At 45.5% G+C, this 27,090-nt stretch overlaps 1 protein-coding gene across 2 annotated transcripts in view; it reads left to right on the top strand.

Moving 5' to 3' along the window:
- LOC142576686 (glutaryl-CoA dehydrogenase, mitochondrial) overlaps positions 1 to 27,090 on the top strand; it is an 88,762-nt gene that overhangs the window by 16,742 nt on the left and 44,930 nt on the right. For both annotated transcript variants that reach the window (XM_075686919.1, XM_075686918.1), the window contains exons 3-4: positions 1,573 to 1,828; positions 26,443 to 26,682. In XM_075686919.1, the coding sequence (XP_075543034.1) occupies positions 1,573 to 1,828; positions 26,443 to 26,682 (496 nt within the window). The remainder of the gene's footprint in view (positions 1 to 1,572; positions 1,829 to 26,442; positions 26,683 to 27,090) is intronic.

Consider the following 27,090-nt stretch of genomic DNA (forward strand, 5'->3'; position numbering starts at 1 on the left):
GTCTAGTTAGCATTAGCATTGCGTGCACCACACTGCACATGCGCTGTACGTAAACGCTGCTGGAGCTCTTACGTACGTACGCTATTTTCAGGATTTAGCGGTGAATGCTAACGCACGCAAAGGGAGCCTTACGTACGGCAATATGGCGGCGCCAGTCGAAGTGAGAGCTGCCCGCTTCGGATCTATCGAGTCGTCGGCCTGCACTGTTCGGCTCATTCATTCCCAACTAATGCTCGTTTTTGCTTTAGATTTGTGTGATGATGCTTCGACAGTGGCGTACAGGTGACAAATGGACGCTGTTTACGATATACATTCTCGTTTAGCGGTGCAGTAGGCTTAACGAGTAGGTTTGCTCATGTTTGCTCATGTTGGCTGTATCCGCCTCGAGATGGCACCCAAGTGTATTGCGCTCGTTCGCTTGGTGTAAAGCCGCATGTCAAGCCGATGCATGTCACATTTTCTGCGGCAAAACAAAGTAGTGTGGTCGGTGCAGTGGTCACAATGCGTGTGTGCTTTACTAACGATGACGACATGAACCTGCTGAACGAGGTTTTTGCCTTGAACCCATTCGGACAGACGTCAAGATGGGCGTCTGTTGCAAAAAAGTGGAAAGAAGTGGGAAATCCGCTATCTGGAAGCGAAATTGCCGGCGAAACGTCCCCTCCGGAATACACCTCGATATTGAGCAGGCCGCCTCTTGAGAACATGTACAACCTGCGCGGTCGCTCTCGTTCCCGAAGCATGAGGGCGTCTATGTCATCCCAACTTAGAAAGTACAGGTAATATGGGTCCCACGGAACACTCGATCGTGGCATGCTAAAAATAATTGGTGTGTTTTGCGACTCTCGACAAAACAACACTGAAACCAAATACCTACATGCGTAATTAACGCAGCGACTGTGGCTTTGGACAAGCTTGACCTAGGGACACACTTGCGGATTCGGCATTGAATTAGCTCGACATTTCTTGTGGATTTGGCTTGCCAGTATTTCATGTTTTTACATCTAGATGGCGCCGTATATGTTTGCGTTAACGTTAGCGCTTTTCTCCGTTCCGCTATTTTAAAACACTACCTTGTGCCGCGCAGTGCAGCCTTTCTTTGCGTTAGCGTTGTGTAGCACGCTAGCGCTAATGCAAGCGTTTTACGCTATACTAAAACTGTCTAATGTCACAAATCATCAAGCTGAATGCAATCTTCTTGTGCAGAAATGCTAGTGTATGGTGAATAATCCGAATAAACGAAGTGGACCATGCAGTTTTGTAGCAATACAATTTCATGAATGAGATAACTTTAATTAAGAAGGATCCTAAATGGATGAGGCATACTCAATTTTGGGGTGTATGCTTTCCACACTATTAGAAAATTAACAGCGCAAAACAGACAGGGAAAAGGAAAAGAAGAGCACGACACAGTGCCAGTGTTCTCCTTGTCTGTTCTGCACTGTTAATTTCTGAAATGTGAATCACCACCAACTTGCCCAAGTTTCTCTTCTAGTGCCGCACTATTCTTTAAGAACAATTGAGGGCTTTCTTTTGCTCTGCTGTGCAAAACATTATATTGTTGTGCCACAGGCTTTGACCACCGTGACGCATTCTTGCTGGAGGAGCAGCTTACCGAGGAGGAGCGCTTGGTGCGAGACACGGTGCGTGACTACTGCCAGGCACGGCTGCAGCCGCGCGTGCTTCTGGCCAACCGGCATGAGACCTTCGACCGGGATATAGTTTATGAGCTGGGAGAGCTGGGTGTACTGGGCAGCACCTTGCAGGGATACGGCTGCGCAGGCACTTCCTACGTTGCTTACGGCCTCACTGCCCGTGAAGTCGAGAGGTATGACAGGCACTGGTCAATACTAGACGACTTACTGTGGGGGGGGAGGGGGGAGGGGAAATGCTCTTGGTTAATGAAATTATGGATAAGCTGAGATCAGTAAAGGGGTGCTATTTGGGATGGCTATTGTCAGCCAGATTGTACAGGTCACTAATGCACCAGAGCTGTAGAGGTCCAATTTATGAAGAAAAATAAAAGAACAATCGAAGGAGATAGTCGACAACTCCGGCTCTGGCAAGTCAGTGGTGCGCATGTAGTCGACACCATGATATTTTCACTAACCGTGCTGACATTCGGTGCAATCATGTAAGCCATATTTGTCTGTGTGATGCTTAAAAAGAAAATGTAAGAATTAACAAGTAGTGGCATGCCAATCATGCCAAGTTTGGCTTCGGCTCCAGTGAGTGTTGTTTTCTGTAGATGGCACTGCAGAACGTGGCTTGGCACCTTTCTTGACATGCAGGAACAACACAGCGCTGCCTTGTGCGAAAGTACTTTGCAAGAAGTTGTCATCTCGTGCGCATGCATTGTTCGGCGATGCTTTCCAAGCCAGTGTAATGAAGCTAAGCTTCTTCATTAGCACTGTGTGATCCGATCAACCTGATTTAGTGGCAAAGAGAGGAGCATGGCACAGCTCAGAACAGCAGGCACCAGACGGAGTTCCCTGGTGACACCAGTGGCATTGCTTCAATTGTTGGTGAGGAAAATTAGTGCAAACAAAAAGGACAAATCACATGGGAAGGAAAGATAAACACAAGCGCTATTGTGCGTGAGTTGCATGTGCAAGTTGTCTTTTTGTTTCTGCTAATCTTCCTCGTCAGATATGCAAGACCATCTAGCTAAACAATTAATTATTCTCGAGTACATCTCTTCAAGCCCTGCAAAACTTTGAGCGCCCCAAGGTGCTAGACAACGTGAGACACCTACCCTGTTCGCTTTTTGCCACACAGCCAGGACAGGTCACCTCTTCTGTGCCAGGAGAAATTATGTGTTCGCAGCAGCATGCTGTGCTTAGCTGAGAGAGGCAAAATTGCATTATTGTGATGCCAAGTGGAGTATTGGTACGCAATAACTTTTATCTGTTCCTCTATTCGGAGGTAGCTTTCAATGAGCAACAGTAAAATGAGCAGGCAGAATGTTTGCAGAATGGTCTGGACTGCACAGTATAGTATTTAGGACTGTTCGGCACTTTTTCTGGTGCACAGTGATGTGGAAGAAAGACAGAGTCATTTGGGAACCTTGTTCTATTGTGAACATTGAAAAATATGACAGAGAGAGAGAGAACATTTATTCGGACCATCGAGGTCGTTGCTCTTGAGGTCGAGTGGGTGGTGTCCTCATTCAAAAAATGAAAATAACCTTAAAAGAATACGGTTGAAATTCGACTTAACGATGTGATGGCCACGCTTCAATTATTTCTTTAAATTGGGAAGTTTGTAAAATTGAGAAAGGAATTTTTCAGTCCTTCAAAATCAAATTGTGATGTAACGACGTGCAAAAACTACTGTGGCATTGTATTTGCTGCTAATCCAGCCATCTGTCGCATAAACCATGAAATAATGAAAGCAGCCACCACCGCCCCTGCCGAGGCGGTGTTGAGTTAGCTGTTCCGTGCATGGACACATTGTGCAGCCTTGTCAAAATAAAGCTAGGGAAGTGACCATGGCACCTATATGTATTAACGTGATAGCTTTAGAGCGCACGCTCGAAGAAGAACCTGTCTATGTCAAAATTAGACTGAAATCACAGCTTTTTTTACTCATTTATTTCAGCAATAACGTAATTAAATCGAGTTCAGTCAAGTTTGTTTCGTTGATTCAGGTGGATTTTTGAACCCTGTGGGCCAGGGAATGAAAATTTTTTCGTTAGATCGACAACTTCGCAAAATCGGTTTCAACGAAGAGATTGAGTTTTAACTGTATAAAGAAAGTTAATCAGCTGCGTAACTGCTATCAGTACATCCACACAGCACACGAGGATAAACGGGTTAAAGCAGTCCCGTGCTGAGAGGCTCACGGTTCCATCGTCACAGCACTTTAGGGTTCTTGTTCTTAAAGGGAAGCTGAAAGCTTTTCCAGACAAAATGAGTGAAGAGCAGTATGCCGTGGTTTTCAACCCTCTGAATTCGAATATCTCATCGAAATTGAGCGAAAGAAAGCGCAAACATATTTTATTTTGACGAAAAGTGCAGCAGCAGACACGCCCAGCTCGCACGCCTTGTTTCCGCCTGTGATTGGTCGGGCGCCTCGTGACGTCAACAATGGTGTTCGTCCGGACCGACTGCTGCCGCTACACACGAAGCACGGTGCAAAGTAGTTTGGTGGTGTTTTGCTGATACGGTCATGGAAATTTTCGAGAGCTTGCGTTTCTCTGAGGAGTTCGGCGTTAAGTCCAAACTCTACGAGAGCGATTTTGCGCGCGACTGTGACAGGCGACGGCTTCGAGCGACAAAACGGGCCGTCGCTTGAACAAATCGCTCGGTGTTGTCGCTCGATCGCTCGTTTCTAGAAATCTAGAACTCGTCGCTCGTCGCCCGGAAATGCTATGAGCGATTAGCCAATTGTGCGAAGCCGAAACTGGATGTACATAACTCAAATACTGCTGTTTGTCGCACGGAACGAGCAAACTATTGAATTTTACACGTGCAAGAATAATAACTTAGTGCAAGACCTTCAGAAATATTTTATGCTCCTTCTTCAGTAAAATACATCAACTTAAATTGATAAAGCATGCGTCATGCTAGTTTCTGCACGTATATTGCTGCCCTTATACCGGGAAGTTGTCGCTCGCGTGGAGTTCGGCTTGCAGATGACGAGTGAACGCGACAGCCATCGCCTCGCTTGTAGCGCTGTCGCTGTTGCGTGCAAGATCACTTGTAAGGGGTTTATACTTGTACATACTACAAGTACGTACATACTTGTACATACTACATGTACGAGCCAATTGCGAAGAGCCGGCCTCTCCAAGAAGCAAAAAAATGCTGGTGCAAGCACTGCTTTCCATGCGAACGAAGGTGAAGTGTTAGCATCTCCTTGTGTTGGAAATGTTCTTTGGCAAGTATGTTTTTTGCTAAGCTGCATTCAGCGTTCCAGTGAGTACGTTTCCGGGTAAACAACTGTAGTGTTATGTTCCTGCATGCCTCCTCGTAGAATGTAAGCGGTGATGCAATCTTCAGCATTTGTGCGCTGCCCCAAAGCTGTCGGCAATCTACACAGACGGTTTAAACGCGGGAAATGTTTACCGGCTGTTGTAGCACGTGTAGTATAGAACCTTCATCAGCGCCCCATCCGCACGCTACTCGCAACCGGCGAATTCTGTCGGCTACGTGAGATGGTTGGTTTCTTATGTGTGCGAGAGAAGGGGGAGCGCAGCGTCTTGGCGTGAGCAGGCTTTCCAACACATGCAAACTTTACGCTTGCACTGCGTTATGGTAGCTGCATGCAGGCTGTTTCACAACACACGTGCGAATAGAAAATTCGCGGCGCCTGGCGATGAAACCTGCGTCAAGGATGGACGATAAACATGCACCTCCCGTTCAGCATGCTATTTTTTTTTTTTAGGAGAACCCGAAGCACGGATTATTGATAAACTCCGGTAGTAATCGTCATGGAAGTGGTTAGAGCACAACACTTGTTCTTGAGCGCTTGAAGTTGTTTCGCTTCACAGCAGCCTCCCACTTAGCTGAAAGCTTCTTGTCTTGCAGGAACTAATGAAACATCGGAACATCGTTGCGGCTGCTGGTGTGCGTGCAAGCATAGGCTGCACAGAACGCCGGCATGATCTGCCTACAAGTTCAAATGATGCTGCGCACGTCGACTACCACTCCTATATACACACAAATAAAGGAATGTTGGGTGGAGCGAAGCAGATTAGGACGGCACACACGCAGAAATAAGCCCGGTCAGGCACGGTCGCGGAGACTGTGAAGGAGCGGAACACCAGTGTTGATGTCACTAAGCCACGGTTTCCGGTCTCCGCTCGCATCGTCAGCGTCAGCAGCAGCATGCGGCGCTCGACAGGGGGCGGAGCTACAGCACAATTTTAACCGACGATTGCGTCGCTCCTAAGTGAAAAATCCCCCCCAAAATTTTACCTTCATGGTTTATAAGGTTCCCGCATCCGTATATGAGAGTCTTATTGAATTCGACAGACTCTTCAGCTTCCCTTTAAGTCAGCTGCAATGGCGAGATGTTCAGGTTCTGTCCAGCACGATTCTCGGGACACATGTGATGCTCAGGATCAGCAGCAGCAGCCGCCATGTCCAGCACGGCCTCGGTGCTCGGCTTGTACACCTCTCGTAACCTGCATGCGGCATTCGCACGTGAGGATCGCGTCTAGCACAGCCACCTCTGTGTCAGACTGGAACACTGCTCGGCAGAGCTCAGGTGCGGCAGCTCACGGACCGGCGGCCCTTGGGTCAGTCAACGTCTCAAACACTAGCAGCTGGAGCCCTGGTACGACGGACAACCTCATCTGTGCTCGGCTACGCAGTCCTCCACACCTTGCCATGCAAGTCATGCTCAGCAGGCTAAGTAGCTCAGACCTGCTGCCCGCCTGGTCCGAACACTGCGAGATTGTGCCTCGTGCTATTTCTCTCGTGCAGCCATTCACTTCTTCCTTCTTTTTGGAGCTTGGATGTCCACTCTAATCGTCTCGCGGCACTTGCATATTACCTACATTTTACCGCCCACTTTAGAAAGTTGTTTCACTTGCACAACTTTTCAAAGCATGTACATGGACAAAGTTCACAGTCCATAGGGTGATAAGCGTTCACAAGTAAGAGTTTTTCCACATGCACATAATTAGTTCATGAAGTGCTCATAAATGCAGTAAATGCATCATGTGCACTTCACGTTGTAATTCTACACTTGGCTCATATAGTCAGCACCTACATTTTTGCTCCCCTTTCATATTCCATTCACATTCCATTAGTCTCAAGCTCCAGCAGAGTATCCTGCTTTTCATGTGCTTGGCCAAGTTAATGTAGGCGAGCGGCTGGTGATTGCTCTGAAGTACAAACGGTTTGCCGTAGATGTGGAATTTCTGGACATCCCACACGAGAGCAAGGCCCTCTCACTCCATGGCAGAGTAATGTGCCTCCCGTAGAAGTAGCTTCCTGCTTGCCTAGGCTACAGGATGAACGCCTTCAGGACACTGCATGAGTAAGGCCCCCACACTAGTAGACGATGCATCTATGCAGTAAATAAATGTCTGATCAAGGTCAGGAGACCTTAAGATTGAATTGGCGGACAACAATTGACAAAGCTCGTCAAATACCATCTGGTGACTTGGTTCCCATATTGCCTTGTTCAGTGGATGTTTTTGAGTGAGCTCTGTCAAGGGATGAGACACGTTAGAATAGTTTTATTTATTTATTTATTTATACATACTGCAGCCTTGGTGAGGCTATTGCAGGAGTGGGTAGTGAAAAAAAAAAGGAAAGCAAGAAAACGAGATACAGGCACAAAAAAATATGAATATCAAGTATATGTAATTGCTTTCAAAAATTCTTGCATAGGTAAAGAGCGGATGCTTCCAGGCAGTGAATTCCAGAGTTCAATGGCCAGTGGAAAGAAGCTGTACTTGAACATCTCCGTTCGGCAAAAGAAAGGGATAAGGTTGAGATTATGAGAACTCCTAGTGATAGAAGGTGGACTAAAGTTCAAATAATTATGTAGTGTGTCAAGGCGCTCAGAATGAATCAGCGTGTGTAAAAATTTCATGCATTCTAAGCGGCGGCGAGATGAAAGAACTGTAAGACCTGTAGCTGTATAATGGGAAGAAGGGGAAAAATCTCGGCTATAGTTGCGAAAAATGAAGCGCACTGATTTCTTTTGGACTGATTCTAACTTTTTAATATCGGATTTCTTATGAGGATTCCATATGATGCAGCCATAATCAAGAATGGGGCGGATAAGTGTTTTATACGTCATCAGTTTGGTATCCTTTGGAGCCTTACGCAATGAACGATGGAGGTAACCGAGACGTCTAAAAGCTTTGTTACATATGATGTCAATGTGTTTCGACCATGACATGTCATGGGAGAAATGAAGACCAAGGTATTTAAATTTGGTTACTCTTTTTAAATCTTGACCATGGAAAGTGTACGTGAAAAGTGATGGAGATGGGCGTCTGGAGAAGGACATGGAAACAGTTTTAGAGAAATTAATGTTCATTTGCCATTCCTTGCACCACCTACAAAATTTTGCAAAGGAGTCATTAAGTAAATCATGATCCATTGGTGTGTTAATACTATGATAGAGGACGCAATCATCAGCATAAAGACGAATACTAACGGACACGCAATGCGGCAAGTCATTAATATATAATAAGAAAAGAAACGGGCCTAAAACGGAACCTTGTGGGACGCCGGATGAAACACTGACAGGAGAGGAAATAGAGCCGTTAAATTGCACAGACTGAGAACACTGGGTTAGGAAGCTATGTATCCAACCAACCAGAGAAGGGTTATTTAGAATGGAGTTAAGCTTGTAGAGGAGTTTTGGGTGTGGGACGGTGTCGAAAGCTTTGGATAAGTCAACAAAAATGCCGTCAATCAGTCCACCTAAATCTAATGACTGACAAATATTGTGCGTGAATTCGATTAGTTGGGTAGTGGTGCTATATCCGCGACGGAAACCATGTTGGTAATTGGATAGGATATTGTGGCTTTCAAGAAATTCCGTGATGTGTTTAAAAATTATATGTTCGAGTAACTTGCATGAGTGAGCAGTTAATGAGATGGGTCTGTAGTTCTGCAGAAGTTGAGCGTTACCGGATTTGTATATCGGAATGACCGTAGCAAGCTTCCAGGATTGGGGAACAGTGGAGGTGGATAATGATTTACGGAAGATAACGGAGCGGTATCTGCTTGTCCAAAGGGAGTAGTGAACGAGGAAAGAATTTGGTATGTGATCTGGGCCGCAGCTCTTTTTAGTATCTAAATAGAGGATCATGTTCAGAACACCTGAGCTAGAGACGACGATGTCTTCAATAGGAGGGTATGAGTCACAGCTAAAAGGTGGAAGTGAAGAGTTATCCTGTGTGAACACGGAATGAAAATAAGTGATAAAAGCGGAAGCAATCGTGAGTGAATCTGAAACTGCCACGTCCTTAACAACTAAACTGTTAGTTGTGCTGTTACTTGGCATTATCGATTTCCAGAACATACGAGGGTTTGTGTTCATTAATTTTGGCAAAGTAACAGCATAGTAGAAATCCTTGGCAGATGTTAGTTTCTGGCGCAGTTCCTTCTTGGCATCATTGAACTCTGCAATTTTGTCAGGATTACCATTTCTTTTAGATTTGCGCAATCGCGAAACACGACGCGATAAATGCAGCAGTCCTCTTGTCATCCACGGTGAATTAATATTTTTCTTTTTTGTTTTCAGGGAAACAAATTGGTTAATACATGTTTCAACAATATTCTCAAAAAACCCTCCGGCAACATTGACATCATTGTTCAAAGATAATTCATGAAAGTTCTCAAACGATTCGCTAAGTGTGTTGGTAATTGCAGCATCATCGGCGCAGCTAAAATCACGAAAAGTGCAGTACTCAATCCGCGGTTCGGGAACAATACAGCAAACCGAGAACAGTACGGCTTTGTGGTCAGAAATCCCGTCAGTAACGCAGTACTGGAAGCCATCCTCGAAAAGACTTGAGCCAAGAAAAACTAAATCTAGGACAGCCGTTTCCCTGGTGTTCTCATGGACAATCTGTTTAAGACCGAGTGATAGGGAAAGGCGCAATAATTTTCTTGAGAGTGACACGTCGCAGCCGGTAATGGTGAGAGAGGGCCAGTGAATGCCTGGTGCATTAAAATCTCCCATAAGTATTATATTTGCTGATTTCAAATCATGCAGAATGTTGCTAAGGAAAGCGAACTGATCACCACAAGAGCCAGGAGGCCGGTAAAACACTCCAATTAACGCGGATGACCTTTCCAAATGAATCTTGCACAAAAGCAATTCAATTTCACATGGGGTTTCAAGGACTGAAAACTTCAGGTGGGACTGTATATAGAGGGCGACACCGCCGCCTCTACCATTTGGTCTGTTAACTCTTACCAACGTGTATCCACTTAATGCAACTTCGGAGTCGAATATGCCATCATGTAGCCATGTTTCAGTAATGCCTATAATATGGGGGGAATGAGCAGTTACTAGAGAGATGAAGTCGGAAAATTTATTGAGAAGGCTTCTTGCGTTAATATTTAATACACGGAGGTCATTGGTTTTGTGACGAAAGAGTCAAGGCGGAGAGGCAGGTGCGACGCTATTTAGTGCAGTATTACGATGTACTTTCTCTAATGTATTAGAAGCGCTGTTCCAGTTATAGCGAACTTTATCAATAAATATATGGTCAAACCGTATGCGGACCGTGCACCCGTTGTTCCTACAACTCTCAGACGCTTCCCAAAGTTTCTTGCGGATATTCCGGACACGTAGTGAAAAATTTTCCGAAATACGGTAATCGGTTTCCTTTAGCTTGTGACCACTTTATAATACCGAAACTTTCTCCCGATAGTCCAGAAGTTTCATAATCACGGGTCGCGGACGGTCACGTGAACACCTTCCAAGACGATGGCATCTTTCTATTTGAGGACAGCTCATTTTAAGTTTATCCTCAAACCATTTCGCAATGTCTGAGGACAGGCGTTCATTATCTTCATCGGAGGATTCTGGCAGACCATGTAAGATTAAATTGTTCCTTCGAGCACGGTTTTCTGATTCATCATTTTTAGTTGAAAGGTTGTGAATTTCGTTTGTTAGACGTGCGAGTTCACTGTTAAGGCTGCCGCTTGGGACGGCAGGCTTATGTGACGAGGACTCCAGAGCGGCCAGACGTGATTCGATAGTCTCAAAACGTGTATTAACAGATTGTTGAAAGTTTTTAATTTCGGCGATATCCTCAGCTAATCTTTTCTTTCCGTTCAAAAGCTCAGCGAGCATTTCAGACACCGATGATTGATCCTCAAAGCCTTGCGAAAGGCTCGGATTTTTTTGGGAGCGAGGACCAGGATTGCTTTCAACGTCACCACTCTGTAACAATCTACTAATACAAACAGCGAGCTGCGAGTACAAAGAAATATAAGCAAAGCATCTGCGAGAATGGTGTGGGCAAGGGAGCAGCAGTAAGAATCGGTCATCAGAGCGAATGCAGCGGGCATTCTGAAAGTAACATACCTGTGTAAGAAATAGGCAGCGGGTAAGCATGATGCTCGTACTGCTGCCACCTTGCCCACTGAAGAAGGAAGGATCCGGCTGGGAATTTATAGGCATGATCGTTGACGTCTTGGGTACGAAGTCTCGGTAGTAACGAGTAAGACCAAGAAAGGAACAGACCTCCTCCTTTGTTTGCAGCCTTTTTGCAGGTTGTATCTTTTCAAGGGTCTTCAGCTGCGGGTGCAAGACCTCATGTCTGACGATGTACCCTAGAACTTCACCAAAGTTGAACCAACTTCATTCTTGGATGGCTTGATTGTGAGGTGTCCACATTGCACTTGATGGCAGAAACATTCCAGTGTGTTTATGTGCATCTCTCATGTGTCTCTAGCTAAAAGCACATTATCAAAGTGATGATGTACATGAAAGATACCAGCCACAACTTTTCTCATGAGCCTAGTGAACACAGCTGTGGCTGTTTTAATGCCGAAAGGCACGGAGCAGAATTGTTAAAGGCCTGATATTGGCTAAAAAGCTGTAACATGTTGTAACATGTTTCGATTCATGATGCATTGGTACCTTTAGTAAAATCAAACTTTGAGAAATAGCGAGCTTTCCCTAAGTTTGTGAACATCATGTCAACTCGTGCAATAGGCTCATTGTCCATGACAACTACTCTGTTTAACTATTGGAAATCAATACAGAGGCGCATACTGCCGTCATTCTTTTTAACCATGACTATTGGCGATTGGTATGGTGAGTCAGATGGTTCAGTAATTCCTTGTGCCAACATCTGTTGCACTTCTTCCTCGACTGTCGGTTGAACAGCAAACAGTATTGGGTATTGGCGTACACTCACCGGCTCTGTAGATGTTGTCGTGAACTTGCATGCAACCAAGTTCATCTTGCCCGGGGTGTCCAAAAAGATGTATCGGTAAATACATCTACAGTAGTTCATCACCATCGTAGTAGTTCTGCGGGTTTCCGCAGAACTACTACGTCAGATGTATTGGTAGTTTGACAAAATTTGTTTGATCTGTGACTTTTGGTTAATGTCCAAGGTGTCGGTGACTTCACGGTAGGTCTCACGCCCTTTAACTGAGAGGAATGGCAGTTCCGGTTCCTCTTCCAGTTGTTCCATCTGCAACATGACAGCTGACGCGTCCCGCTGTGTCCATCGAAGGTGGTCTTTCCTCATACTTTATGGGAGGTTGATGTGGAACACACTGGTACGGATTCCAAGATCAACAACATAGTCGATTTCACTGTTTCTCCAATAGAGTGAATGGGCCTTTCCATGTTAGAATGAGTTTGTTGTCGGAAGGTAGCAGTAGTAACACCTTGTCTCCAGTGCAGAGCTGACGTGGCTTTGCTTTGCGATCGTAATCTTTCTTTTGTGTCAGCTTAGCTTTCTGCAGCTCCTTGTGAGCAATTCTACACATCTCCTGTAAACATTCGCTAAATTCCATAGCATACTGGAAATTATTCAGAAAAGAGCAGTTCGCTTTATATACAATTGTTATGACCGCACATCTGTAACAGACTTGTTAACCAGAGCTAATCTAAAACCTCTAGCCACAAGAAACCACCATTCACGTGGTTTAAAATTTCTATATCAAATACTAGCGGTACATGTTAAGGTTGATGTATGTACAGTTATCTGATTTTACTCAGGTTTTAACACCAGGCATGATCGAACATTAACACCGTACCAAACACATAATAATTGTTTTAAATATTCATTTCTCCGAAGAACAATTTGTGATAGGAATTTATTAAGAAACGACCAAGTGTCACAGCCCTCCCTGGCAGAGTTTCTCTCAAGCTTGTGCATTTAAATCTCATTCTTTATATATATTTTGTTCTTGTGCTTCGCAAACCTGCTTTGTAAATTTATTGCTTTATATGAACCGAGGGCATGTATACCGTATGTATGTGTGTGCATATGTGTCTATGGATATGTCATATCGGTATATATCTGTATGTGTGTGTATTTCTATGAGTATATGGATTGCATTGTATACATTTTTCTTTTTTTCTTTTTTTCCTCTCTCTCTCTTGTCCACCAATATTATTGTGCCAGATCATGTATCGCTCATTTCCCACCCTACTAAAATCCCGACCAGGGATTGTAGTATTTATAAATAAATAAATAAATACCCATATGTGGTCTTTGTTTCTGCATCAGGAGGTTCCAGTGTCCATAATTCCTTTAGTATGGCCGTTGGTCCTCTAATGTACAATCACACAGTAAATCGAAAGGAGAAAAGCTGAGGCTCGACTGCGGTATTTCTCTATAAGCAAATAATGATGGCACCAAGTATCTGTCCCAATTCTTTGGTCTTTCCTGGCACATGCGCCACATCAATTGCTTTAAGGCGCCATTGAAGTGCTCAACAAGACCATTCACCATAGGGTGCTGGTGTGGTTCCATAAATACTTCGTTTAGCGCAAAACAACGGACACAAGAAAAGGCGACAGGACAAGGCGCTTTTCTTGTGTCCGTTGTTTTGCGCTAAACGAAGTATTTATGGATCCGCACCAACTAGCCCGCCAACACATTGTGGTGGTGTGGTGTTGTCGGCAAATGTCGGAAGGACAGTAGTCTGCTCAGCTCTTGCATTAGACTGGAAATGAATTATTGACCTCGATCGCTCACAATTTCCCGTGGCAATCCCACCCACTGAAACATTTACACCAGAGCTTCCGGTACCCTCTCTGTTTCAATACTTCGTAATGCAATGGCATCAGGATAGCGCATTGTGCAGTCCACCATTGTCAGGATAAAATTATTTCCTTTTGCCGATATCGGTGAGAGTGGCCCGGTTATATCAATTGCCACATGTTGAAATGGCCTATCAATCACCAGCATTCCTAGGGGGTCATGTCCGACCAGGTGTTCTGGAACAGTACATTGATAGATGTCACAAGAGTGCACAAATTGGGTCACCTCAGCCTGCACGCCTGGCCAATAAAATTCTTCTAATGTCCTACCGGTGGTTCATTTGATACCTTGGTGGCCTGCTAAAACTCCTTCGTGCACCATCTTAAGGATGAACTGGCAGAGGCTTCTGGTACAAAAAAGAAACACGGGGACACACACAGCGCTGTGTGTTTCCCTGTGTGCCTTCTTTTGTCCAGTCTTTTAATCGCGTTACCATACTCCCCTTGAAGATGCATTACCAACAAGCCCACATTGCAACCCTTTGGGGAACAACAAGTTGGTCAACTTCTTTCCTCGTCAGCGATCTGTAGTGTCGGTAAAGTATGCCCTTGATCAAAACAAATTCTGCGCTTGCTAATGGCTTTGTCATTGCCTTCCCGATCATCAAAAATTAGCTCTTGAAGGTATAGTCTGCTCGCTGCAACGACTGCAGAACTTGTGGATTCGCATCTAGTATGTTTGATGCAGGAACAGGTAACTTAGTTTCCTTGGTTCCCCTTGTGGACGCTGCACTCACGGTCGCCCTGTCTTGGGACACACTGTGGCGCCAGACAGGCTCCTCTGCTGGTGCTGACTCTTTATGCAGGCTTGCAACATCAGATGAGTCACGTGATGTGTTGGAACTAGTGGGGCAGAGCACCCCATCTATGTTACCAAGAACAACGCCATGAGTGGCTTTTCCATGCAAAGTGCCTGTGTAAGAAGGGAGAGTCTACGTAGACCTCTGCCTTTGGAAGTTGCTTACATGAACCGTCCAGAAAGTAGACAGTACACATGATACCGGTGAAATTCTTTTCCTGTACCAGCGCACCCCTGACAACGACAGTATTGCATCCGGAATCTCTCGGCACCATCACAGGGTGCCCATCGAGATATCTGGTTGCTGTCGGCATCTCTTGCATTAGAAGCCCAAGCCAAATATCTTCTCTGTCTGTTTTTTCAGATGGCTTTGCTTTCTCTTCTGGTTTAGTGGTAGAAGCCAGACTTTTTTCATTCCGGGTGGCAGGCATCCGGTCGCAGTCAGCAATGGCACTTGATGCCTCCTTGTTGCTGCTCTTTGCGTTTGGGCACTCGTCAGCTTTATGGCCAGGTTTCCTGCATTTCCAGCAAAACAGGGACTTCGGTCCTTTTGACCGTGTACAACAATCTGCAGAATGGTGTCCTGGCTTGGCACATAGAAAGCACTAAGCTTTTCCTTTCCCGGCCTCTGTTTCGCATTTCTTGCTCTGCAAGACTGATTTACAAGTCTCTTTGTCCTTTTTTCCTCTGGCAAGGTTTATCAGGCCTTGTGCCTTCAAATAATGGTTTACTGCTTCAGCTAGCTTGTTGAGGTCACGGCATCCTCGTTCTTTCAGGAAGATGGCGAGCCTCTCTTCGCAACATAGCTAAAATCTTATCTCTTAATGTGTCATTCATTTTGTCTCTTTTCGCCATCTGCTACCAATCATCATAGTACCCGAGCAGTCGACCAGCAAACTGCTGCCCTGTCTCTGAATTCTCTGGCTTAGTTTCCCAAAACTTTTGTCAGTATCCTTCTTCCATATACCGGAACCTTTGCAGCAAAGTTTGCTTCAGCTTTTCATAATCTGTGGCATCCTCCGTAGCTATGTGTTCCACCGTGTGTTCAGGCTTCACCCGACAGGCTTAATGACAGCATCCACCTGTCTCCTGGCTGGTGGCTACCCGCTCGGAGCACTGTAAGTGTGTGTCGAGTTTGTCGGGGCCCTCGTTGTGTGGAGGAATCAGCTTGTGTGAACTTCTGAATGCTTCACCACTGGTTTCCCATCGTACTCTACCGGTTTCAACCATGCCAGCTGCATGCTCTACAAGACGACACCTAGTCTCTAGCAGAGTTCGCTCCGCCATCAGACGAACGATCTCCTGTTCGTGGGCCACTCGTGCCGCTTCCCTGTTCTCAGATTGTTTGTTGGACTCTCAGTTACGCTGCTCCTCAATCCACTCTTTCACTTCATTACCTGATAAGCCAAGCTCCTTGCCAATTGGAATAAACTTCTCAGAGTCCATTTCTGTTCACTGCACACAAGTGAAGTGCAGCTCTGAAGGTTGTAAGCAGTCCTGTCGCGGATGCCAGAAACTGTAGTGTTTGGGATTTTTCGGCACTTTTGCTGGTGCACATTGATGCGGAAGGAAGATAGAGTCATTTGTAAACCTTGTTCTTTTGTGAACATGGAAATAAATAAAAAGAACCTTAAAAGAATATAAAGAAAGTTAGTCAGCTGTGTAGCTGCAGTCAGTTCATCCACACACACCACACGAGGATAAACGGGTTAAAGCAGTCCAGTGCTGAGAGGTTCATGGTTCTGTCGTCACGCCACTGTAGAGTCCTCGTGCTTGAGTTGGCTGCAATGGTGACACATTCAGGCCCCGTCCAGCATGGTTCTTGGGACACAAGTCACACTCGGGATCAGCAGTGGCAGCCTCGAGGCGCCATGTCCAGCACAGCCTTGGTGCCCGACTTGTACGTAGGGTTGCTTGTTTTGGGGTTTTATATGTTTTTTAAATCTTAGGCAAAAATCAGGTGTCATTTTTTAAACTGATCATCGGGGAGAAATCGGGCTTTCTGTGAAACCATTCCGAAATATATCTTTCTTTCCAGGTTAAATCTACAGATGTACTAAGCAATCATCATCATCATCAGCCTGGTTACGCCCACTGCAGGGCAAAGGCCTCTCCCATACTTCTCCAACTACCCCGGTCATGTACTAATTGTGGCCATGTTGTCCCTGCAAACTTCTTAATCTCATCCGCCCGCCTAACTTTCTGCCGCCCCCTGCTACGCTTCCCTTCCCTTGGAATCCAGTCCGTAACTCTTGATGACCATCGGTTATCTTCCTTCCTCATTACATGTCCTGCCCATGCCCATTTCTTTTTCTTGATTTCAACTAAGATGTCATTAACCCGTGTTTGTTCCGTCACCCAATCTGCTCTTTTCTTATCCCTTAACGTTAGACCCATCATTCTTCTTTCCATAGCTCGTTGTGTCGTCCTCAATTTAAGCAGAGCTCTTTTCGTCAGCCTCCAGGTTTCTGCCCCATACGTGAGTACTGGTAAGACACAGCTGTTATAAACTTTTCTCTTGACGGATAGTGGCAACCTGCTGTTCATGATTTCAGGATGCCTGCCAAACGCACCCCAGCCCATTCTTATTCTTCTGGTTATTTTGGTCTCATGATCCGGATCCGTGGTCACTACCTGCCCTAAGTAGATGTATTCCCTTACCACTTCCAGTGCCTCGCTACCTATCGTAAACTGCTGTTCTCTTCCGAGACTGTTAAACATTACTTTAGTTTTCTGCAGATTAATTTTCAGACCCACCCTTCTGCTTTGGCTGTCCAGGTCAGTGAGCATGCATTGCAATTGGTCTCCTGAGTTACTAAGCAAGGCAATATCATCAGCGAATCTCAAGTTGCTAAGGTATTCTCCATCAGCCTTTATCCCCAATTCTTCCTACTCCAAGTCTCTGAATACCTCTTGTAAACATGCTGTGAATAGCATTGGAGAGATCGTATCTCCCTCTCTGACGCCTTTCTTTATTGGGATTTTGTTGCTTTCTTTATGGAGGATTACGGTGGTTGTGGAGCCACTATAGATATCTTTCAGTATTTTTACATATGGCTTATCTACACCCTGATTCCGTAATACATCCATGACTGCTGAGGTTTCGACTGATTCAAATGCTTTCTCGTAATCAATGAAAGCTATATATAAGGGTTGGTCATATTCCGCACATTTCTTTATCACCTGATTGATAGTGTGAATATGGTCTATTGTTGAGTAGCCTTTACGGAATCCTGCCTGGTCCTTTGGTTGACAGAAGTCTAAGGTGTCCCTGATTCTATTTGCGATTACCTTAGTAAATACTTTGTGGGCACGGGCAGTAAGCTGATCGTTCTATAATTTTTCAAGTCTTTGGCGTCCCCTTTCTTATGGATTAGGATTATGTTAGCGTTCTTCCAAGATTCCGGCACGCTCGAGGTTATGAGGCATTGTGTATATACGGTGGCCAGTCTTTCTAGAACAATTTTCCCACCATCTTTCAACAAATATGCTGTTACCTGATCCTCCCCAGCTGCCTTCCCCCTTTACATAGCTCTTAAGGCGTTCTTTACTTCTTCCGGTGTTACTTGTAGGATTTCAAATTCCTCTAGACTATTCTCTCTCACATTATCGTCATGGGTGCTACTGGTACTGTATAAATCTCTATAGAACTCTTCAGCCACTTGAACTATCTCATTCATATTAGTAATGGTATTGCCGGCTTTGGTCTCTTAACGCATATGTCTGATTCTTGCCTATTCCTAGTTTCTTCTTCAATGCTTTTAGGCTTCCTCCGTTTCTGAAAGCATGTTCAATTCTATTCATATTATAGTTCCTTATGTCAGCTGTCTTACGCTTGTTGATTAACTTAGAAAGTTCTGCCAGTTCTATTCTAGCTGTAGGGTTAGAGGCTTTCATACATTGGTGTTTCTTGATCAGATATTTCGTCTCCTGCGATAGCTTACTGGTATCCTGTCTAACGGAGTTACCACTGACTTCTATTGCACACTCCTTAATGATGCTCATAAGATTGTTGTTCATTGCTTCAACACTAAGGTCCTCTTCCTGAGTTAAGGCCGAATACCTGTTCTGTAGCTTGATCTGGAATTCCTTTATTTTCCCTCTTACGGGTATCTGATTGATCGGCTTCTTATGTACCAGTTTCTTCCGTTCCCTCCTCAAGTATAGGCTAATTCGAGTTCTTACCATCCTATGGTCACTGCAGCGCACCTTGCCGAGCACGTCCACATCTTGTATGATGCCAGGGTTAGCGCAGAGTATGAAGTCTATTTCATTTCTAGTCTCGCCATTTGGGCTCCTCCACGTCCACTTTCGGCTAACCCGCTTGCGGAAGAAGGTATTCATTATCCGCATATTATTTTGCTCTGCAAATTCTACTAATAACTCTCCCCTGCTATACCTAGAGCCTATGCCATATTCCCCCACTGACTTGTCTCCAGCCTGCTTCTTGCCTACCTTGGCATTGAAGTCACCCATCAGTATAGTGTATTTTGTTTTGACTTTACCCATCGCCAATTCCACGTCTTCATAAAAGCTTTCGACTTCCTGGTCATCATGACTGGATGTAGGGGCGTAGACCTGTACTACCTTCAATTTGTACCTCTTATTAAGTTTCACAACAAGACTTGCCACCCTCTCATTAATGCTATAGCCTTCCTGTATGTTACCAGCTATATCCTTATTAATCAGGAATCCGACTCCTAGTTCTCGTCTCTCCGCTAAGCCCCAGTAGCACAGTATGTGTCCGCTTTTTAGCACTGTATATGCTTCTTTTGTCCTCCTAACCTGACTGAGCCCTATTATATCCCATTTATTACCCTCTAATTCCTCCAATAACACTGCTAGACTCGCCTCACTAGATAACGTTCTAGCGGTAAATGTTGCCAGGTTCATATTCCAATCGTGGCCTGTCTGGAGCCAGGGGTTCTTAGCACCTTCTGCTGTGTCACAGATCTGACCACCGCCATGGTCAGTTGCTTCGCGGCTGCTGGGGACTGAGGGCCGGGGTTTGATTGTTTTCCACCGCTGGGGTAGTCATCAAATGACTGCCGCAGCAGACGCTTCTGAAATGGAATCCTGCTGCGCGGCAGCAGGATTCGAACCACGGTCCTCCTGCACGCGAGGTGGATACTCTACCGCCACCGCAGGAGTTGTACGCCACATTTAACCTACAGTGGTGCCTTCTTTGATCAGTCAAGGTGGACCAATCTGAGCTCGGTTAAACCGCACAGATGGCACTCAACTGGAGAAACCTGGTATTCATGACCTGCAAATGTGTGGCCATACATAATAAAGGAATTTCTTTTAGGGGTCCCGTACAGTGATAAACTAAAAGAAAAAAAATATTAAAAAGGGGGCAGGAAAGAAAAAAGAAGAAAGAAAACAAAAAGGGAAGAGAACAAGGGATTTGAACTCATGACGCTTGGATGTTGCCTGAAGAGATAGCACAGTCAGTTCGTCCGTCAGGCCCCAGGTTACATTGAAGCGCCATAGCTCCTGTCCAGAGCCTCGTACTTATGTGTAAAGAGGCTGATGTTGTTCGCGATGGTCGATTTTTGCCAATTCCGAGTAGTTGGAAGGCATATGCACACGAAAAACTTCCTTAATAAATTTAGAGACTTGAGAAAAAGTTTCGTTAACAACCGATAACATGGCAATCAGCACTCGAATACAACAAGAGGAATTATTGAGACATGGAAAATTTCCTTGAACTAAGTCTGGTTTGCGAGAGAAATGCTTCTAAGTATGGAACATTTTAAAAGATGGGGGAATATAAGATATTCTCCGCGCTCACCGAGAGGATGGCGGCTGCACGAGGCTACACCAGGCACCTTACTGAGGCATGGGGCTCTGTGGCCGGAACAAAGCCCCTTTTCCAGCCAGCCAGGCGCAGATGACGGGCGTTCCGATCGCCCAAGGATGCGTGGACATTGTGCAGCTTGAATTGAGCGGCTCTGGAGACTAGGAAAAGTTTTAAGCAGATGCGTGGCGAGTGCGGCACGCTTAGCGTGGGAAGCTACCTCGAGTAACTATCTCAAGGATTGCTGCTCACGAGAGCGAAATACCTTTACCTAATTATAATAACTCTAATATGACTACTTTCGAAAGAGAATGGCGCAGGGGGCTGTACTACGAGTGCTATGACTGATAATTTCTGTATATATATATATATATATATATATATATATATATATATATATATATATTTCCATCTCATCTACGGGATCGAATGCAAGCGCTGTTGCTTTGTTTCTGCGTGTAGTAGTTAAGAGAACGAGTTTAAGGGAGGAGAAAAAAAAGGAAAGGAAAATTTCTGATCTGACTATACCAGCCGACAAGTCGTACCGCTTGCACCGGCCAATGAAATTGAAAGCCTCTCATACAACTCTAGCACAAGGCTGCAAAGGCTACCTTGTACAAACTTCTGCAGACTGCCATATTCAGTGCCTGCTGGCCAATGTATGTAACCAGACAAATAATACACTAACAAATGGATAATTCATGCAACTTAATGGAACTCATTGCATAATGGGAAGTATCATGCTCACCGTATTGTAAGTTCGTTTGACTGCCTTTCTTGCACCTCCACGCTTCGTATTGTAAGTTAGTTTGGCTGCCTTTCTTGCACCTCCACGCTTCGTTTTAGAAAACTAAGCAATACACTCAGGTTATTTTATCAGAAGGTATCGCAGGCTGAACTCAAACACGTTAAAATTGCTGTTTATTTCAAGCTGGTAATCAGGGGGGACATCAGGGTTTTCTAGCAAATACTCCGAAATTTGGCGTTTCTTTGGAAATGAATCAGTAATGATGACAGTAAAGAGCATTGATAACTTTTAAGAAATGGAACATTTTATTCACGAAAAGCTCGTGATAGATTCTGCGCACCATTGTTTACATACATTATCATCTGCATGCGCAACATGTCGGTCTCCATTCAAGACCTGTCCGGTCTTTGAACGTATCTCAGCTGGGTGAAAGTTCTCTTGACATCACAGCTTCCATTAGCTAGGCACAACAATGTCAGCACAGCATTTGCCAGCCTGGGGTAGCGAGCGGTAGTGTCATGCCAATACTCACTGAATTTGACAGCTGTGTTTGTGGTGCTTTCTTCCAGCAAGTACTAGTTGAACTCGTCGTGAAATGAATCTACATAGTCGATTACGGACATGAACAGAGGTCGGTAGTCATCAAATGACTGCCCCAGCAGACGCTTCTGAAATGGATCCAGGACAGCTCCCAACTTCCACAGAGTTAGCTGGTTTTCATCTGTGTCTGAGACTTTATGTGCAACAGTGCTGTGCCATTTTGTGGCGAGTTTTGTGCAGAACTCTTCACAACATGTTTTTACTAATGTGGTGCTGCTCTTGGGTAACATAGACAAAACAGCTCTGGCCTGATCACTTTTACCGATCATCGTTGAAAGCTTGCTGATAGTCTGCTGCAGCTTGAAGTTTACCAGGTGATCAAAGCTGGGCATCAGAAGTTTTCCGCTTTCAGGCGTTTTCTGGGTGTCTAAAAATGGGCCGAGTTTGTCTCTCATTAGGATTGCCTTCGCATAAACAAGTTCTTTTTCAGAAAGTATTGCTCCAATAGCTTCCACTTCGCTGCTATCATGCGAGCTTTCAGCAAGTTCCACTAACGAGCTCCACATTGCTGTGACAACCACAAGCGCTTTATACAAGCTTTGCCATCTATTCGAGACAACAGAAGGTGGCTTCTTAACGTCAGGTCCAAAAAGGCCATTAGAAGCACAAATTTCGGTGTACTTTTTGTAGAGCTTGTTAGCGTGCTTAAATAACGCTCCAATCTTACATCACTACGGATTGAACTGATGACATGCACAGTAAAGAAATGGCATGATCAACACTCACATGAGTCAGGTGTGCTAAATCTTCCACATGCAAGATTTGGATCCCTTCAACTTGACATATTTCTGTACCATTTTTCGCATGTACTCTACTGAGTCTGTGGCTACAGCCACGTCTTTCCATGTCTTGCTTACGGTCAGGAGAGCCTGGCTGACTACGTTGGCCACCGTGTAGCTGTTCAAAGCATTTACTCTGTTGACGTTGACCAAAACAACTGCTTCTCCATGTTTTTTTGGCTATATTAGCACAGGAGAGTGTTGATGGTAGGCACTCCTGTGGTGCCTGGGGATTCGTTGACGATGACACTCACTTTCACATCTCGCATATCATCGCAGATTTTCACCATGTCCTTGTCAAACGCTTCTTTCAGGTATTGCAGCCGAAGTCTTTGTCCTGTTGGCATGGTCTTCAGGGCCTTGCAGTATTTGTGTACGAAGTACCCTAGAGGTCCGTCTGCCTGGTGCATGCTGATTCCACTGTACGCTAGGGCACGAACGAAGTCATGGATTATGCCATCTGTTTCAGTTTCTTTCACACATTGTCTACAGGACATTTCAAAAAGCGTCTGCTCTTTGAAAGAGCAGACGTTCCCACCTCAGTATCTTGAACTTTTTATGACGAGATGACACTGGATGCTCGTGAATTCAGTCGTAGGGCTTCTTCGCTGGATCGATGACCACCTCGGTGTTACAGTATTTGCACACTAACTTGCAGCTGCCTTCACTGTCTTTCGTTGCGATCTGGAGATCTTCATGCTCTTTACACCGGTCATACAGTGTCTTGTTTTCTTCCGATATCCACGCTGAATTTTCCCTTGCCGCGTACTAGAACCTTATGTTTGCTACGGTGGCTTTGCGCTCACCAGTCGCCCCTGATAATGGGAAGTGACGATGCCAATCATGCGTTTCATTGGTTAGAGTTTGCACCCTAAACCAATCAGATGCATGATTCACTTCATCACCAGTTCATTTTCTCCAGATGACTGGTGAGTTCTTTGTTAGCAGTGCTTCAAATTTGTTGATAAAACCTGTAGGAAAACCTAAGACCAACCGCATATCGCTTGCTGTCACATTCTCTCGTTTGTCGTCCCCCCCCCCCATACGTGACCTTTTTTTTGAGTCATTTGAATGGGAACAATGCCGCCATTTTCGATATCTTGCTGTTCTTGTCAAGACAGAATTTTGAGTGCAGTGGCTTCTTTCCCTTCTTTTGTGGGCAGTCGAAAGGGGACATCACAAGCTGCATGAAGCGCGGGGTATGCAGAACGCTACATAGCTCTCAACAAGGCCGACCGAGCACGTCTAACTCACCGTGACGGAGGCTGGCTGAATAAAAGTGATAATAGGCATTGGGGCCCTCGCTGGCAAAAAACATGCGCACGAAACATCTTATTGTTCAATCCCTCCCCCACTGACTTGTCGCTCGTGCCTTTCGCATGAAAGCCATTGAAGCAGGTGAACATACCCGAGGCTAATCTGCAGTAGGCGAAGCGGCATATTTTTTTTTTCATTTTTTTTCTTCCTAAATTTGTTACTCCCTGACTGGCAGCCATGTGCTCGCACTGTGGTCAGCCTCAAATGTGTTTGCCCCTTTCCTTTGCAAGCCTTTTTTTTGGGGGGGGTGTGCACGTACAAACTCATGGCGACCTGTCGAGAAAGTGGTAATAAAAAGGTGCAGCGCTAGAAAGCAATATCTGCTCTCCAAGCAGCAGGGTAAGAATGTGGCCGTTTGTTTATATTGCGAGGGGCGCCCGGAGAGAACGGCAGACCGTCAGCACACAATTGTGCAGATAGCTACTGGGAAGGTTCATTCGGGAGAAATCGGGTTTAACCTGATTCTCCTGAAACATGTTCGGGGTGTAAAAATTGGGTAAAATCGGGTTTCACCCGAACACAAACAATCCTACTTGTACACCACTTGCAGCTCATGAGCTGTGGTGGTAGACCCAGGATGGCCTCGGTGCGCAGCTCGTATGCCACTCACAACCTACATGTGGCGGTCGCACGTGAGGGCTCCATCTAGCACAGTCACCTCTGTGCCACACTGGAGTGCTGCTTGGCACAGCTCAGGTGCGGCAGCTCATGGACCAGCGGCCCTTGGGTCAGCCAGCGTCTCGAACACTGGCAGCTGGAGCCCTGGTACATTGAACACTGTCTTCTGCGCTCGGCTCCGTAGTGCTCCGCACCTTGCCATGCATGTCTCACCCGGCAGGACCTCGTTCACCCCAGGAACTCTGAACTGTTGCCCTCCTAGTCCGAACAATGTGAGATCGTGTCTCATGCAGCCACTCTCGTGCACCCGTTCACTTCTTCCTTCCTTATGGAGCTTGGGGGTCCGCTCCGATCTTCTCGCATCACTTACATGTTACACGCAATTTATCACCAGTAGAGCCGGCAGCTGGTAGTCGCACCACCCAATTCATGCTTTTGGGGCAACATTATGTGAACTGTTTTTAAAGCGAAGCTTTCTTTGCCTCTTCCTTCGACTTTCCCACTGCTGCTGCTGCTGCTGCTGCTGCTGCTGCTGCTGCTGTCGAGCACATCGTGTCGGGGGATGGTTCAGAGTGTGTATATAGATGACAGGTGCGAGTAAGAGAGGAAAGGCGACAGGAGAAACTTGTTTTCACCCCACAGCATTGAATGTGCACGATGCCCTCTGGAGATCCCTGGCCGTCGCCACATTAGCCGCTTGATAGCTGTAATTATCCATGACTCTCCTCAGAAGCATTGCAGAAACTGCAGCGCTTCCTTTTCTGCTAACATGCGAGGGCAGAGGGGACGCAGATAGAACTGTAGAGATGAGAAGAGAGGGAGGAGAAGAGGCAGTCCCCATATAAGAGAGGGGGGAGGTGACGTGAGAAGGCAAGGAAACCCCACCACTATACGACAGCAGTTGTGGGCAAACAATATAAGCTTAAGTTAAAGGTATGGTACAGTATGTTGCTGATATTTCTGAAAAATAAGCGCCATGCAAATAGGTCAAGTGAACAGATTACACAGGGCATGCAGAAGCAGAGCTGCATTAATTAAAGTGCACTGCAGAGTCCAGGAGACATTACGGAAGCGGTCGACCGTCAAATCAACACTTCTGTGCTCGCCGCATTAGCTTTGTGGCTATGAAATTGCTAGAGGCCGTGGATTTGGCAGCCATATTTTGACGATGGCGAAATAGAAAATGCACGTGCACTTAGATTTAGGGACACATTACGGAACATCACAGTGTCAAAAATAATCTGGAGTCTGCCACTACGGCTTGCCTCACAATGGCTTGCCTCATAACGGCTTGCCTCATAATCCAAGTGTGGTTTTGGGACGTACAGCCCCATAATCCCATTCAAGTTTAATACTTCTGCCACAATGTGATGTGCCATGTGAGGCAATGACAACGCTCAACCCTCTCAAATGTTGTAAAGTATGGTGCACAACAATGCCTCAAGCAAACACCTCTCCCTGTGTGTTCTGTGTACTACGCAGACAAACAGCAGTGGTGCACGCAAGGTAGCATTTAACATCAACTCAGCACTCTCGTGCTAGCCTAAACATTGGAACAAATTGAGCTTTAGCCATCAACATTGCTGCTAATTATCATCAATCAAAGCATCCAGTACGGAAAAACTTACATCGATTCCCACAGTGTGTGGGATCTGCATATCTTTAGCTCCTCTTAACACTACCTTATAGTACTATATACATAGCAACTGGCTTATTATATGGCAAATATTCTCATGGGACTTGAGCGTCATAGTTCGTGAGTGATCTAAAAGGCTTGCAAGGCTTCGCTGGCAGAGGCACCTCGAATACTGCCATGTTGACGGTCCATCTGCTGCCGAGGATTGCAGCTCCAGAACGTCTGCTCAGTTTTTCCTTCTTCCTGGGACTGCGTAATGCATGGTACATCTCGTAATCACCTAGGCCTAAATGTGCAGACGAAGCCACTGTGTCAAAGGTGTGCAAAATCTAGGCAAATGTGCTGTAGCACTTTTCAGGTGCCTTGCACTTCAAAAGCCGTTCAATCTGGAGAATGATACATGTGCATGTCTTTCCTTCTTGACAGGGTGGACAGTGGCTATCGCTCGACCATGAGCGTGCAGTCCTCCTTGGTGATGCTGCCCATCTACCTGTTTGGCACAGAGGAGCAGAAACAGAAGTACCTGCCAAGGCTGGCACGAGGCGAACTGCTGGGCTGCTTCGGTCTCACCGAGCCCAACCATGGCAGCAACCCAGGGGGCTTGGAGACCCGTGCTCGGCATGACCCTGCTGCACGCACCTACACACTCAATGGTTCAAAGACCTGGTAAGGAGGTGCCTGGAGCATGCAGTTTTCCAGAAATCAATTGACGTTTTTGTAGTGCTGTGTGTTGTCCTATCGAATTGTTTTTTTATTGTTATATTCACTGTGTTGCACTGTACTTGTTTTATAGGATCCAAATGATCCCATATCTGAGTTTCTGGCACTTTTTACAAGTAACATGTTGATATATTCTTTGTAGTGAGGCTTTTATATTGTATTTTAGCAAGGTTTCCTATACCTGTGAAACTACAGGTCTAGCCATCCAGCCAGTCCCTGCCTGGAAGTGAATTGTACTCACAGTGGAGGCTGCCATGCTGTGAGCTATTTATTTATTTATTTCATTTATTTTACCCTCAGTGTTTGCACATTACAGAGGAGAGGGGCATACTACAGACCAAAATTGGAAAAAAA

The sequence above is a fragment of the Dermacentor variabilis genome, chromosome 3 (genome assembly GCF_050947875.1).
Source record: "Dermacentor variabilis isolate Ectoservices chromosome 3, ASM5094787v1, whole genome shotgun sequence".
Lineage (NCBI taxonomy): Eukaryota > Metazoa > Arthropoda > Arachnida > Ixodida > Ixodidae > Dermacentor > Dermacentor variabilis.